The following is a 15,872-nucleotide window of genomic DNA, read 5'->3' as shown; positions in this document are numbered from 1 at the left end:
ACTTGTTAATATTTACCCAATCTATTTTCATGGCAACCATTAACACTTCTCTGTATTCCATCAGTATATTTTCCAATGAACATTTTAGTAGCAAACTTTAAAACTGCATTTTTTTTCCTATAGCTACAAACCTAGAAAAATATAAATACAGCAGATATTTACATAAGACCACTTTGGACAGAATTCTTCTAATAAACTTAAAACACTGAAAGGAAAAAGAAATCAGCCAAACATTCTTTTTCTTTTGAAACAGCACAAATCAAATGCCAGGTCACTCACTGAGTACTGCTGCTAAGACATCCATATTCATTTAGTTTAATAAAAATCAATTGCGTTCTCCAAAAAGAAAAATGTAGTTTGGCAGTAAATGAGACATCTATCTTAGGCTTCAGAAAGCAGTCTGCACATAAAAACACAGCACTGCAATACTGACAACAGAATTCAAATGGAAGCGCCATTAAGTGCAGAATTTGGTTTCTTTTGTACAAAGCAGCGGGTTTTTGCTAAGCCAGAAACCCATGATCTGGCAGAAGTTTCTCCTACTCAATCCCCTTCCCCAAAATGCAACAAGGAAAAGAAATATGACGTTGAGTTTTTAAAACTCCTTCCTGCTCCCAAACCTCTAAAATTAGCTGATATTTTGATTTCAGCCTATCTGAAAACTTACAAGTTCTTACTATTGTTTTAGCTTTGATAAGCAGTGGTATTTGACTCTCCCCCATCCTAGCTCCCCAAAATCTGGTTTTAGGAAAATTTGGGATCCTAGCCTTACATTGTAAATAGTTAGTGGTTAAAGGAGAGAAAGCAATAATTTCCTAAAAGAGACTGCAGTCAATATGCAGACCTGAGGGCAAAGTTATCGCTTTAGTATGAAAATGATTTATCCAACAAAATGAGGTATCTTCCCCAAAAATTGATGTATTCTGGAGGCCAAACATTTAATGTTCAACATTTGCTTGAAACATATGCTAGATAAGGCACAAGTTTTTAGAACTGTCAGACATGTCTAATAATTACAATTACCAAGTTAGCACTTCTGCTTGATTCATAGATTTTGATTCAGATAAACCAGCTTGAACTTCCATCTGGTTATGTGTGACTGGGCTTCAATCTGACTGTATCTAAGGGAAGTTGAACTGAAGTCCCCGTCTAGCAGAGGGGAAATTCCTCGTACATCCAGATCCTCCTATTCAGTGCCAGTACAGAAAGGGTTCAGAGAATTTTTTGTTCCTTTTTAAGCGACTCCAGTTTAATCTGTATATTTGTGAACAGAACAGCACACTAAAGAAAAAATATACACCTAGACAACCACAACCTACAAGAAAACCAGTAAGTAAGAATTAAGCTTCACCAATCAACCTATTTCATTAATTCGCATGACTTCAATCAACATCAAAAAATAAGGGAATTGCCTAACTACATGTGCATCACAAACATTTCAAAGGCACAAAAAAAGATTAAGGACTCCATGTTACATCAGCTGTTACTCAGAAAACATTTTTTAAAAGTTTGCATGTAAAATTCCTTGACTGCTGCATTAAAAAAGAAAATAAAAAAATCTCCCACAAATACTTCGACAGTTTTGTTTTGACTTGAATCACATTTTCTTAAATCCCTTTACTGCAGATTTGAAATAAGTGTATCATAAAATACTATTTTTATCAGATAGTCTTCTGAAGTTTTCAGCAATATCTGACCAAAACAACGCTTAGTTTCAGCTTCTGTATCAATCGTTAGTAATGTAATTATTTGAATGCTGAATACTGTTTAATTGCATTAGACACAGTATTCAACATTTTATTATTTTTAATGAAATAAAACTGCACAAGGTTTGTAGGGAGTGTGCAGTATAATCACTTCCTTCTACATGCTCATTAAAATCAATTTTTGCCTCTTTCATTCTGTTACTTTTAAAGCTGGTCAATAAACCACATCAGCTCCCCGCTGCAAGCAACAAAATTTTAAAGATATGAAAAAGGATGATTCCCTGAATAAATCACATGCATCCACAATATGAGTTAAAGTCATAAATAAGCTTTCATTGACCCATCAGCTTCTTCTTGGATTCAGAGATGTCAGTATGAGAAGATAAATTCTCTAAAATTATTTTACAATTCTAAAGAATGTTTGTTTCCAGAGAGAAACACTCAAATTCATAGCCATTCAAATTCTCCACCTAAAAGCAATTATATTTATTAGTGGATAATATACACAAATGCACCTTACTGAACAAAAATCACACATGTTGAATAAACAATCCTAGAAATATAATTCTCCCTTTGAATATATTATGGAAGGGTAAGCTGCTCTAAAGGACTGAAAACATACTGAAAATACTCCACTATGTTTGCTTAGAGGACCTGCCCCACAAAATTCATTATTCTTGTCATGAGTAAGTTCAAAAGAACAGTATGAAAGGTTGTAACCATTTCCTATAATCCTCATAGGATGTTTACATCTTTATTTTTGGCTATTAGCAACTGAAGGATCTATTCAAAAGATTATGCAGAAACATGGATGCAGGGCAAAGGAAAACACCAGCAAATCAGAATAACCACAAAATCTATGTTTTTTTTTTTTTGCTTCTCTGAGAATCTTCTCAGAAACAAAGCAATGCCTCCCCCCTCAAACGTATGTTAATTTAATCAACTCCAAGGGTACTAGCCCACATTTTCCAAAATTCTCTTTGAGTTAATTCAACCAAGGATCCAAATTTGCAGCTCTGTTGGTTCTATAAGAACTGCAAGAATTGTTTATTAGTAATAACAACTGAAATTTTTAGAATCCTCCTGTGAAGAATCTCAAAGTGCTTTGGAGACATGTATGAAATAACCCTCAAGGTCTTTTTGTACTGGCACTGAATAGGAAAGTTCTGAAGCCACTTTGGAAGCAAAATATCACAAATGCTACCTAGGACACGACACAAAATTTTAAAATAAACAATTAAAAATAAAATGCAGAAGCCACTAGGAGAAAATAGATAGCATGTGAGCCAATAAGAACAACTCATGTTGTTCTCACATCACATCTACCAATTCCTCCATATCAACTCTTCCTCTTTTGATGCTCTTCAAAACCTTCCTCAAACATCAGGTTACCTCTTCAACTTTTTTCACTAGCACTTCCTCCTCACTAGGTCTCTAATCCCAATTCCGCACTTCTGGTGAGCAAATAATATTTGCTTGATCTGGTTTCTTCACTTTTTTTTTTTTCATGACCTGTCTATTGCCATGTCAAGCCTACTGCTATAGTTTTGTCTTCTTTCAACACCATTCATCCATTCTCCCCTTATTTGGCCTGTCAGGCCCTTATGACCCATGAGTGTTGCAAGATTTCTCCACTCTTCAGTCATGTCCTCCCAGAAGCCTCCCCCTATTCCTTCAATGGGTCAAGTAATCCTTTCACGCCTCATACTCCCCACGTACTCTTCCACTCTTTCCAATAAGGTAACCGTTGGCATCTCTCAGGCCTAGCTTGCACCCCACATCTACCTCCTCTGCTCCTGGGCTGTGTGAACACATCTGGCAAGGATCTTGTGGTCAGGCTGACTTCTTCCACTATATACTGGTTTTCCCTCCCTCTGATTCCACTGCCTCAGGAATTAGGCTGTAAACGTCTCCTGAGCAGACATTCAACACGTCTAAAAAAAAAGAGCCAATACTGAACAGAGGTAACATGCAGAGCGCAGTGGTGGCCAACACCATATCATCTGCATCAACATTTTCAGAACTCTGGTCCACGGACTACTGATTGCCTGAAAAATTTTAAAACGTAGCTTATGAAAAAAAAAAGTTTTTAAACCTGCATATGCACAAAGGCAAGGAAGCAAGCCGTTTTATTTACCCCACTTTATATTTAAAAATTAACCTAATTTCACTGCACTGTGAACATGGAATGACTGCATAAAATAATCCCTGATGCCCCCCACCCCCCAACGCACACCAAAATAAAGTGATAGTCCTTTCAACTTTTTTCTCCAGCTGTTGGCACTGAGGCATCATGCCTTAACATACTCTAAAGAAGTTTGGATCAGTGTTTCTCAGTATTTCAAAAGTCAGTACAGATATCAACACTTATTCTAGGAAGGCCAATATGTCTACTGAAAGATTACCTATTCATCTACTTATTGACTATCCCTGCCCTGCTTACACTGAAGATCTAAGAGGATTATAGGACATGGCGGCAAGGCTGAAGGCTTGTTAACTTAATAAGGCTATAGATTTAAAACTGTGTCAAATTAAACAGGTTCTGAAAATGGCTTAACTGTTCTAGTGTGGATAAGATTTAAGAGTCTCCTCTCAGATCTTTATCTAGCCCATGAAAAAGATGACCATAGGAGCTAGTAGGGCTCTGACATACGCAAGAGCGAAGGTTGTCCCTTAGATGCTGATTTTCTTTCAGAAAGCTATGAGCTTCAGTGAGAGCTACGTCTTTACTCAGAGGCACATTACCACAGCACACTGAATTTATCTTCACTGTGCTTGTTTAAAACAAGCTTTTAGAACAGTTATGCCCTATATATGCCAAGTCAGATAGTCATCTGATCATCTTTGAATACTTTTCATCTTAACACTTTTTAAATCAAAGAGTCAGAAGTGCTTCAGTATTCCAGAGCTCCTCATACAACTAGGAATGTATACTATAACCTAAAAAACTAAGATAGCATGCTAATGAAAAATTAATGAACAGAATTATTTCAAATTATTCAGTATTGATCCTCTCACACCTCTATGCAAGTAAGATTACCTTCCATTCCTTTAGTTTAGCAGCTTGAAGCACTTGTAGCATTGAGTACTTCTTTTGTCCTTAACCAGAGCTTTTCAAAGAGCTTGTCTTGTTAAACCGTGGTTCATGACATGACATAAAATGAGGGTTTAACTCTTTAAAAATCTTTTAATGTATAGCTATATTTTGAATGTCTATGGACTGAGAAAAAGAAGGCAAGAGATAAAACATGCACATCTTTCCTTTACGAGAAGCAAAGCAGAATTACCTCACCTTATTGTAACATTAATGTCATGAAAAAAATAATTTCTTTAACAAAGAAATGCTACAGACCAAGAAAGTGTTTTGTGGCTTTTGAGTACTTCAGGTGTATGAACAGGACATTCACCAAAGCCTGACTTATCTTCATTATTAATTGAAAATTAAAAGTCTACGCAACACTGATGGCACTTCTTCACTTCAGAGAAGAAAAGGATGATATCTGCATTAATTTTTAAGCAATATTCAAATCCTTACCTTTGATCAAAATGCATTTATGATTAATAATATACTTCCTGGCTAGATATTGTAAAAATCTGCACATTTATAGAAAGTAATAACAGGTAGTCTATATTAAATTCTCTGAAGAACCATGCCTCCTTGGAAGATAGAAAGAACAGTTAAAACCAATCAGAGCTCATATGTTCAAATCCCTCATCCACAAATTCAAACTGTATTTTTAAGGTTATGTGTGGAAAGCTGAACACATCAGCGCTGTTTCAAACAAAATTACTGTGAGAGAGAAAGAGAGAGCAAGGGTGAAGGCAGGCGAGTGTGTGCGTAGGAGAAACTTGTACCCATTCTGAGGGGACAGCCACACGTTCTCACAGGTTCGGGTTTTGGTCTTAATAGCGTGAGTGTTCATACTTCAGATGTTAAAAAAAAAAAATCAAGGGCCAAATAAAATAGGAATAAATACCTTGAAAAGAAATTATTTACTTAAAATTTTGAAGTGTTCATACATGTATTCTACAAAAACTTGACTTCAGATCACAAAAAAAATCACATGACCAAGTGTCGCAAGGAGTGTCAAACAAGTGCCACAGTCAGCAGCTTCTAAGGGTACAGAGGCAGATGATTTCCATGGTGTACTGCTCATATGTGCATAGTTCATTTACATGTACCTAGCAGGCTAAGATCTGGAGACATTTTGGTAACAGTGTCCATAAATTGAATGTGAAGAATTGAGTTTGACTATTATTTTTCAGTTTCCTTACATTTGGAGAATACAGACTTGCATATTTCCGAGAAACACCGAATGACATTTTAAAGATATACATAAGAATCACGCATCAAAGAATTCTAAATAATGTATTTAAATTTCTCTCTTTTGAGTGGTTGTCTGTATTCATATTTTGTTGTCCTCACCTCCAAAACAATGACCAGCTCATTTGTAGTTTCAATAGATCCTCAAATGAACTACAACAGTGTTTTACCATGTATCATGTCCAGTCAGGTTGCAGAAATTACATGACAGTTTGCAGATGTCAGAATACTGCTCTACGTGGGTGATTTACAAATGGCTAGAACAGATATCTATTTCCGGTGATGCTCTAACACAGTACTGATAACAACAGGTACATTACCTCTTGCAGAGAAAGAATTTAAATGCCCCACTGACCATCCTGTTCCCTTTACGCTCTCCACAGAGGCCGCAGTGAGCCAAAACACCACCCTGACTAGCTTATTCTTCATAGGCAGAAAGTGCACATATTATGTTCATTACAATAACCATGGAGTGAGAGATATCGACCTATGTCAATGGAAAAGATTACAACTTCCTTAGCCCTCACCCTCCCACCTCCTCCCCCAGTAACACCTAATGCTTCCCAGTTAATACATAGAGGAGAAACAGCAGAATATAAACTAGCTGATTGGGGAGTATCACTGGGAAAACTCATGATGATGCGTATGCTCTAGAAGAGCATCTTTCTAAGTTCTGACTATTTCCTGGCATTTAAGAGGAGGCAGAAGAGAGAGAATGACATAACTGTTGGCCTCGGTGCTGACCAAGAACAGCTAGGGCCTTAGTGCCCAAACTGCGCGAGGCCCAAGCATATCTACGAGACCGAGATAAATGAAAGCAGTCATTTAGGCACTCTCAGCTCAGCCAGGCTCTGAGCAGGACTAGCACCACTGTTTATTCTGGCAATCAAACAGGCAGCAATGCTGCTGTCTCTGTCTCCACCCAGAATCCTGGTGGCACAGACAGTGCTGTGTGCCTAGGAGATTCCTGCCAAGCTGCTATCTTCAACTGGCAGCACTGCTGGGCCAGAATTTGATGGATCTGTAAACCCAAAGAGAACAAAGGCTTCTAAACTACTGCAGTAATTGCTTCCTTATCCTAATATTTCATTTTTTGGGCACATAGTCTGAAGTATAACTGAAGTCTATCAACTACACAAAATTGCAACACAGCACTGGTAAAGGGGCATACATCTTCTCTAAACAGCTCTTTAAGTTCTCTGAAGCTCTTCTGCCAGGTAGTTTCTTTTTTCTTCTCCCTCTCAGATCTATAGGAAGGTAGAAATCTTCTCCAGTATTCTGTATTCAGTATTCTGGACACATGCCAGAGTCAAGGTATCTATTAATTTGTCAAGTCAGATCAGAAAGGCGGAAATGATCTTTATGAGTTTGGAAGGTGAACAAAGATAAGAAGTGCAGAACAGAGCACTTTCCAGGAAACACATGACTCTCCCACTTTAGTGCTGCTCATTTCCTAAGATGAATTTGGCTCACCTCAAAGTCATCATTCTTGGTCAAAGAATGTACTCTCAAAGAGATACTGGTTTGGTAACATGAAAAGAAAAACAAAGAAACTAGCAACCAGTCCAAGAATTCACTGTGTTTTGTGAATAGACAGGAAAGCTTCATCTCAGACATCTAACGGGAACTGAGACACAACAGAAGCACACTTTCCCTTGTGCCTTCTGCTGAAACGCACGGAATAGCAAGGTGCAGGCATGGGCAGTGCTGACCAGATGATGTCTCTACTTGAATTACTGAGATACATGCTGACACTGCGATGTGCGTACAGGTAATAATTAAAACAGAGGGGGAGAGGAGTATCCTCTTACAATTAAAGAATGAGGATAAGCAAAACAATAATAATAACCAATGCTTTCTGTTCTTTGCCGTAAACACTGCATGAGTTTCTGCAGTTCAGATTCTTTTACAGGGATTTCTTTTCTTTATTCTTTATTTTCGTTTTTCTTATGTTTGTCACAGCAAGAGTCAAAGACAAACTGAACACAGAAGAACGGTGCAACATGGTGCTTTCTTTAGTAGCACACTAAATAGGGTCAAAGTAGAGAGGATTTCTAATTAAAAGGCAATAATGGAGCCAAAGAAAAGGAAGGTGTTAAGCATATCTAAAGGAGACGGATGGGTACAGCACAGAACCAGTCGCACAGCAAGAGGAGTCCACTGAAACACTGACAAACAACTGAACTGGAGAAATTTCCAGTTTAACTACTACAGCTGCTCTTTCACGTTTGCTCTTTTCAGCAAATCCCATACATACCCAAGACACTGCATTAAGAAGTGCAAGTACCACCTGAAAACCTATTTACTCAGGCAAAGGACAGAATTTCTAGCTGAACTCCTTTCTAATCAACCCCTTCAGCTCCTCCTACCTTGCAATGTATCTATGAAACCACAGAAGAGGTACCAATCATAACAAACCAGACAGCGTGCATAAAGAAACATGACAACAACTCTACTGGCTTACTTCTTTTAACTGGTCCCTGAACTGCCTACTTAACATATTTTTATTGGTATTTAATTTCTATGGTAATAAGACATAAATAAAAAGATTTTTATTTGGTTAAAAAAATTGTTCCCTTTCATGAGTCCATTATAACTCTTTAAAGTTTTAAAGTTACACCTTTATATCTCCTTTTTTTTGTGGAAGTTTACATTTTTCTGAATGATCAGAGGTTTCTAGGTAGAGCAATAACTTATAACCTGCTAGCTAAATCATCATGTAGAGGGGAAAAGACATCATTTCATCTCAGGAAAGCCTGTTTCAAAAAAGTCTACAAAAATGGAGGAATATTACGATTCAGTTGGAAGAAAAAAAAAGAAAAAAAAATAGGAGAGTGATGGCAGCCCCCCCCCCCCCCCCCGCAAAAAGCAATCATACAACAGTTATTTTCCACCAATGCACAGAAAAACATCAGAAACAAAAGAAAAGGTGATCTTAAAGTATCATACTTAAGTACTCTATTTTCAACAATAATTATTTTCTAAAAAAATAAAGTAATGCATTTATTTAGCTATTTTATCATGCAGATTAATCTTAGATTGTAGTGAAAGATTGCTATCAAGGTTCAAAACACAGAATTAAGTATTCCTGTAGTGCCAGCATTAGACATTCTCTTTTTATTCTTTTCAAAATACACTCAAATCTACACACAAGTGTTCCAGTCAGATACAAATTTCTCTATACCAAGAATAATGGAACATCAGCTTTTAGAGGTTTTAATTCTATGTCTCTGGCTTTTCCTCACTGAGGTATTGATGCAATTTACAGTTAAACATCTATGTGCAAAATAAAATCTCTTTGACAATTTAACGCTAGCCACTAGACCCTCTTTGGGACAGGAAATGGACTATCAACAGCTCTCCAGTAATCTGGAAGTCAACTATTTAAAGAGTGAACAGTAGCATCTAGTGACCTCAACTGAGACTGTAGATCCATTGTAAAAGACATAGTACGTATATCCAAAATAAAAAGTCAATCCCTGCACTAAAGGCTATACCGCTTAAATAGCAAGTCAGACAAAAGAAGTACTATCAGTGCTATCTGCAGATGGGAAACAGAGGCACAAAGAGCTCTGAATGACTTCGTGCAAGGTTATAAAAGAAGCCTGTGACAGAGCCAGGAACTGAGCCCGGAAGCTCCGAATCCTTAGCCCAATGCCTTTAGATACCGAGACAATTCCTCCTTCTTCTTGTCTCCCCTTTTCCTCTCTCATTACTTAATTGGTTATCCTGCAGAGGAAATGCAGTAACACCATGACAGCCTATTTTCTTCTTCCATTTATAATCTCTACTGAATTTTATCTAGTTTAACATAGGATACAAAAGCTTTACAGAAAAAAATAATTAAAACCGTACAAACAATTGTAAATACAAAACCAGAATTTGGTATTATGGAGAGCAAGAGATGAAACAAAAATGTGCATATATGATTCAGAGAAGCTTCTCAAAATGTCTTCTATCAATCACTGCAGAATATTAACAGGCATCTATCTCCACTTTCTCAAAAGATTTCACAAGCAAAAGTCGCACCTTGCCCTTGCTTACTTCCGTAAGAGGGAATACATTCAGGAACATTTAAAACTGAACAGACTACAATAAATATTAAGGTGCACTTTTGTTTCTAATAAGAAGGAAAATCAAATTTTGTATGAATTCATACAAATACAATCCTCAAGATCAGCTGTCATCAGGTAATGATTTTCTAACCTACCACGACAGAAACCAGTCATGAAACTGACTGCATTAACTGCTGCTTTTTACACATTTCTACACCTACATCTTTCCCAAAATGGTGTATTTTGCAATCTGATCTATCACCAAAGTGCAGGCCTCTTCTACAAGCATGCTGACCAGTGGATGTTTAATGATAGGACATTTCTGCATACTACTTTATTCTTCTAACTCTTGTTTACCGCTGATCTAAACATCTGTTCCAGTCTATACCTGCTACTATGTTTGGCTACCCCCATATTTGTTTTCAACCCTTTATCAGAGTTATTGACCTACACATTTCAATCACATTAACAGGTTTCCTTGTGACAGAGTCCTGCCAGGACATCAGTTGGCCAAGGACTGTGCTCACTACAACTGTCACTACAGCAGTCATTCCTGTTCCTACCAGACCTATGAATCCTGCTAAGCTGCACGAGTTACTAGCCTAAGCTATTTTCTCCAGGGTATTCAGGGTAAAAGAAAAAATATTGATAATGTCATGCATCGAGTCCAACAGCTAGTCAGAAAAGCTCAAGTCCCCACCCGCAAGAAGGCTAGTCAAAGTCCCTGCTGCCCTAAGTTGTGTGCTAAGCTCAAATATCTAGTTGGTGGAAAACGCTTGGCTCTATTTTTTTTCATTTTTGGCATTACAGGCACTTTAGCAGTTCCTAGGCATGCCTACTGGACCCCAAGCTACTGCTGCTGCAGCAGTACAGTACAGGCGTGGGGCTTACAATTTTCCTGGGTAGAGACAAGCATGAGAAGGGAAACGTAGGTTTATAAACACAATACAACTAAATTTAGTAAAAATTCATGGAACAAACTTCTACATGTAGGTTCTTCCTTTTCTCCTCCACCTAGAAGAGCTTATTGCAAACATTTGAGATGTTAGTGATTCTCAAGAGAAAAACAGAGCATTAGGAGTACACTGAGCAAGAACTTATTCAGGCAGGTAGAAAGCCCCATTCAGGACCCAAACCAACATCTTCTAATAACCTGTAAGGATCCTCTACCACCTTCCTTCAAGAAGAATTCACCACAAGTAATATTACTAAAGGTTTCTCTAGTTTTCCAACAGATTAAAGACAAGAGGGCAGAAGGGAAAAAAAAAGAAAGCAAGCAAGCATTCTTAAGACCTTTTCACTTGTCTGCATTATAAAATTTTTCAGTGATACATAGTACAATACACTGGAATTACATTATCAATATTCATTCAGCATAAGAATCAGTACTATCTGGCATGGCCAACTTTGAGATAGTCACACTTTTCTTTGAAAGGGTAAATTATTCACTTATTCCTGCCTACCTACACTCAGTTCAGTGAACAGCCTGAGATTGGAATTCAGGGAAAAAAATCAACCAAAATAAGATTTTCAGACTATGCGGACAACTTGGCTAAAAATTCCACTGAGAAGACAGCCCTTACGTCAGAAACTACTTGGAGTATAAAGAGAATAGCAGGAGAATTAGCATGTCGTAGGCATATACGAATTCAAGGAAAAACACATGTATCGTCTCAAACTCATCTTACAATAAACCTATCTTCTCGTTCGGATATTAGACTGGATCTCCAGCTTCTACCAACTGACACAGCGAAGTTTAAGGCTCCTTCAATAAGCATACTCAGTAAAACTGCCTTAAGGAACTTAATACCTATGCATACATTTGACATACTTTTTTTAAAAAGTGAGAAAATTGGTAATATAAACATGAATTTGAAAGCAAGTACCCTAAATATTTTCACATCATCAAGGCTTCCGTGGTCATGCAGTCCTTCACCAGCTCCCCAGAACTTGCTCCTGATGACCATTTCTAATAGCAGGCTGCAGGTATTAATACTCTTACAAGCTGTCAAACTAGAAAAGTCTTCCCAAAAGAAAGCACTAAATTAGCATCCACACGAAAGAGGAAGCTGCGGCATGAGCTTAACTATTATTTGTCCTCTCAAGCAAGCTGGCTGCCGGGAGCTGAGAGGCCGGGCGGTCAGCAGAGCTTCAGGTCAGGTCTAGCACTACGCTGCCTTTGCCCCACCAGCATCCAGGGAAAGGAGCAGGGGGCTTGATGGGGCCAAACAGAAGGGAAGCACAAAGGAGATAAAGAGCTGCGAGGAGAAGTTGCAGATGATACAGTGATGGAAGATCATAAGGATTATGGCAAGGAACAGGGTTATAGCAGTGGGGGAGATGCAAGGCATGGGGCACGCCAGTGAATCCCCCCGGCTCGGTTAGTCTGGCTCCTCACCAGTTGTTTGTTTATTGCAATGTGTTGCCACATACGTACAGGGAATGCAACGTACAGCAGACTCTGTAATAACAGGGCTGGCAGCTCTGCAGTTGTCGATACAGTTCAGGAAATCATGCTGCAAAACATGTTATATTAACCATTTCTGAAAATTATGGCATCCTCTGAAAGGGCATTTACGAGTTTAGTATTTCTTCAGGGCATAAGCAGAATGTTTATGACTTGACAGCCCTCATCTACATTCACTTCATTTAATGTAACAGCAGCTTTCATTTATTAGTTCCCCTTCAGCAAAATTAGTTCAAGAAATCTGACCCTGCCACTCATCTAGAAACAGACTTTTTTCCCTTATTCCCCAAGAGGAATTGTATTTGTAACCATCTTTATGCTATAGTTAGCAAAACAAAGAGAGCATTCACCTCAATATTGTCCATTAAACCGGCATTTTATTTTCTGAACCTTTTTTTTTTAAAAAAACACACTTTTCACCTAGCAAGGGGGAAAGTTCCTCTTACCACCCCCTCCCTACTCTTCAGGATAAGCTCATATTCTTGAAAGTAGTGCCTTTCTAATAAAAGAGGACTCTGGATTAAGTGGACAAAAGATGAGAAGATCATTTTTCCCTTTCTCCCAAAGGAAAGAAGACACAAGAATGCCTGTTTTACCTTAAGGAACTTGGAAACCGTGGAAACAAAGATGCATTCAGACTTACTGTAAAGCGCTCAAGTCTACCAGTAATATTCACCAAGTATCAGTTAATTGCATGAGGAGTCCACATGGTCACAATTTTAATGGCACATGGTATAACATAACTAATAAATTGAAGCAACTTGAAGCAACATTCCATATGTTATCACTTCCCACTCTACAGAACATCTGGAAATGCAAATGCCACACAACAGGATATTGTAGAACATTAAAAGAAAAAGAGGAGAATATTCTATATTCAGTCTTATTATTTTTCTAATAGGTCCTGAGAAACTCTGAATTCCACTCATTCACATATGTAGTACATTGCTGCACCAGAAACCTTGCAGAGGAGAAACAGTCTTTGGAAGCACATGGTTATTTACTAAGGTCTACATGACAGTACATAAAGAAGTTACACACATATTTTGCTTTAAATTAAGGAATGAAATTAAAGAGATTATGGTAAGCTCTTTATTGTTCTGGAAAAGACTGAATTGCTTTTGATACTGCTGAAATTTCTTTGCAGTGCTGATCAGTATTTAGCTTTTTCTTTGAAACAAAAATTCTTCTCTCTTTCACCAACTATGTATGGAACAACACTCATTAACAGCAGGTGGCATAATAATTATTTTTATTTTCTAACGAAAAGAACAGAATGAGAGTACTCAGCAGAGGAAAGAACAATATCTAAAGGAAGAACACCTGTATTTTAAGTTCTCACACAAACCTAAGAGAGGTATCTAAGACAGTTTAGAGGGGCTCCCATCGTGTAAGCAGTATTTAAGACAAACCAATGCAAGGCTTTTTCAACTGTAAAGAAAATTAAATCATTCAACTATACTTGAAAATAAAGATTAGTCCTGCCAAATACACATTTTAAACACCCTCCTTCAAACTCTGTAGGACAGTTCTCTAAAAAATAAACTTCACAACGGGGAAAACACCTAAACCATTTGGAAATTTCACTTCAAACACAGAAACTCTGAATGTGCTGGCTTCATAAAATGTGTATCAAAGCCTTTCAAAGAAGCTAGTCTGCCTAGTCATTAGATAAAACAGAGCAAGGTCAGTCATCTCACAAAATGATCTTCCCAGACACAGGCTCTAGAGTGGATAAGCGTAAATGAGGCTACTGAAGCCTTCAGTACAAGGTATGACAGAGTCTACAGGTTGCATGGACTGGAGGAAGAAGCAGGAATACACACATAAGGCAATTCCCCCCCCCCCCCCCCACACACACACACAAAAAAAAAATCACAGTGCATAGATTTTTCTAATTACTTAGGAGAAAAAGAATTTTTAAAAACTTAGGAAAAATACTTGGGAAAAAAAAGAAAGGATAGGAGGAGAAAGAGTACAAATAAGTTACCAATCACAGCAATTCAAAGCTTTTGTTTTTTTAAAGAAGAGAAGTCTAGCTCCTTAGAAGCCAATAGCAAAACCTTCATCAACTTCAGCAAGAACAAGCTTCCCTGCTGGTGTTTAACACTCATTATATCTGATCTAAAGGAACCTTACTGCTTATCTGAATCATTACAGGAAGTGCAAGAGCCAAAATAAAGTCTCCAGTCTTGTAACTGACAAACCAAGAACAAATTCAAGTGTTCTTCATAAGATGTTTATCCTTAAGCTTTATGGAAGCTTTCCTCGTAAGTTATCTTGCTCTGTCTATTTAACTTCGTTTTATAAGGTATTTAAGGTATGGAGGTGCTTTTTGTCTCCCTACCTCATCAACTGAAGTTTTAAGTAGTATTATCCCTAACTTACTGGTGTTAGCAGAACAATAAACCAACACTGAAGCATGCTGATGTGTTTTTGCTAGAAGTCTGCAATAGTACTCCTAAGTATTTTGTTTTGCCATATGTACTATCCAATTGCTCTTCCTCCAAAGCAAACACCATCCGAAACAGTGAAGAAGAAGATGCAATTGCAGTGAAGTACCATCTCCACAACACAAATCTTGGTACTTACCCTAACAGGAGGGCTCCGTGCTTGCACTCTTTGCTGCTGTCCAGCTTGAGAGCTCTGCATGTCCTTCGCTCCGCAGTTAGCAGCAGTGCTGACCTGGACCCTTAGCGCGTTCGTGCTACCAGTCCCACCACCAGCGCCAGGTTTCCGAGGCCTCTGTTTGATGCCATCCAGTAGTCTAACGAGCAAAATATTACTGGGAAGTTCATCAACACTGCACTCCACCAGAGTCCTGCACTCCGGGCACCGCAGCTCATTTCGAGAGCTCACAATGCCCAGCAGACAGCGTTTACAAAACGTGTGCTGGCAAGGCAAGACTTTCGCAGAAGCATCAAGGCGTTCTAGGCAAACGGGACACTCCAACAGATCCAGCAAAGCCGATTCATCCATTTTCGTTATGTTACTCAACCAGAAAAACAAAACTTTGCAAAATCTGTGTGTTCTGTGCACTCCAAGGATATCATGTTACATCCATTCCTCTTCCAGCTGTGCTCTGAAATTTTTTTTTTGAGGGGAAAAAGGCATTATTAACCCTCGATAAAGAGACAGCAGGACTATTTTATCTGAAGATATTCATAAAATGAGCAAAATAAATAAGAACTCTGTAATATAACTCAACGCAAGACATTTTAAAAAACTGCAATGCACGAAAGGAACTCCTAAATAGCAATAAATACTTATTAACAACAGCAATTTCAATTAATGTATCTATTTAGTTAAAATGTTACAAT

General features: G+C 38.0%; 1 protein-coding gene across 2 annotated transcripts in view; it reads right to left on the bottom strand.

The window, feature by feature from the left end:
• The window catches only part of SH3RF1 (SH3 domain containing ring finger 1), an 84,150-nt gene that overhangs the window by 67,235 nt on the left and 1,043 nt on the right, over positions 1 to 15,872 (bottom strand). For both annotated transcript variants that reach the window (XM_062574693.1, XM_062574694.1), the window contains exon 2: positions 15,145 to 15,634. In XM_062574693.1, coding sequence (XP_062430677.1) covers positions 15,145 to 15,531 — 387 coding nt within the window. In that variant the 5' untranslated portion in view covers positions 15,532 to 15,634. The remainder of the gene's footprint in view (positions 1 to 15,144; positions 15,635 to 15,872) is intronic.

Source organism: Rhea pennata, chromosome 4, assembly GCF_028389875.1.
Source record: "Rhea pennata isolate bPtePen1 chromosome 4, bPtePen1.pri, whole genome shotgun sequence".
Taxonomy (NCBI): domain Eukaryota; kingdom Metazoa; phylum Chordata; class Aves; order Rheiformes; family Rheidae; genus Rhea; species Rhea pennata.
The sequence above is the reverse complement of the archived record's forward strand: the minus strand, read 5'-3'. Positions and strand labels throughout refer to the sequence as shown.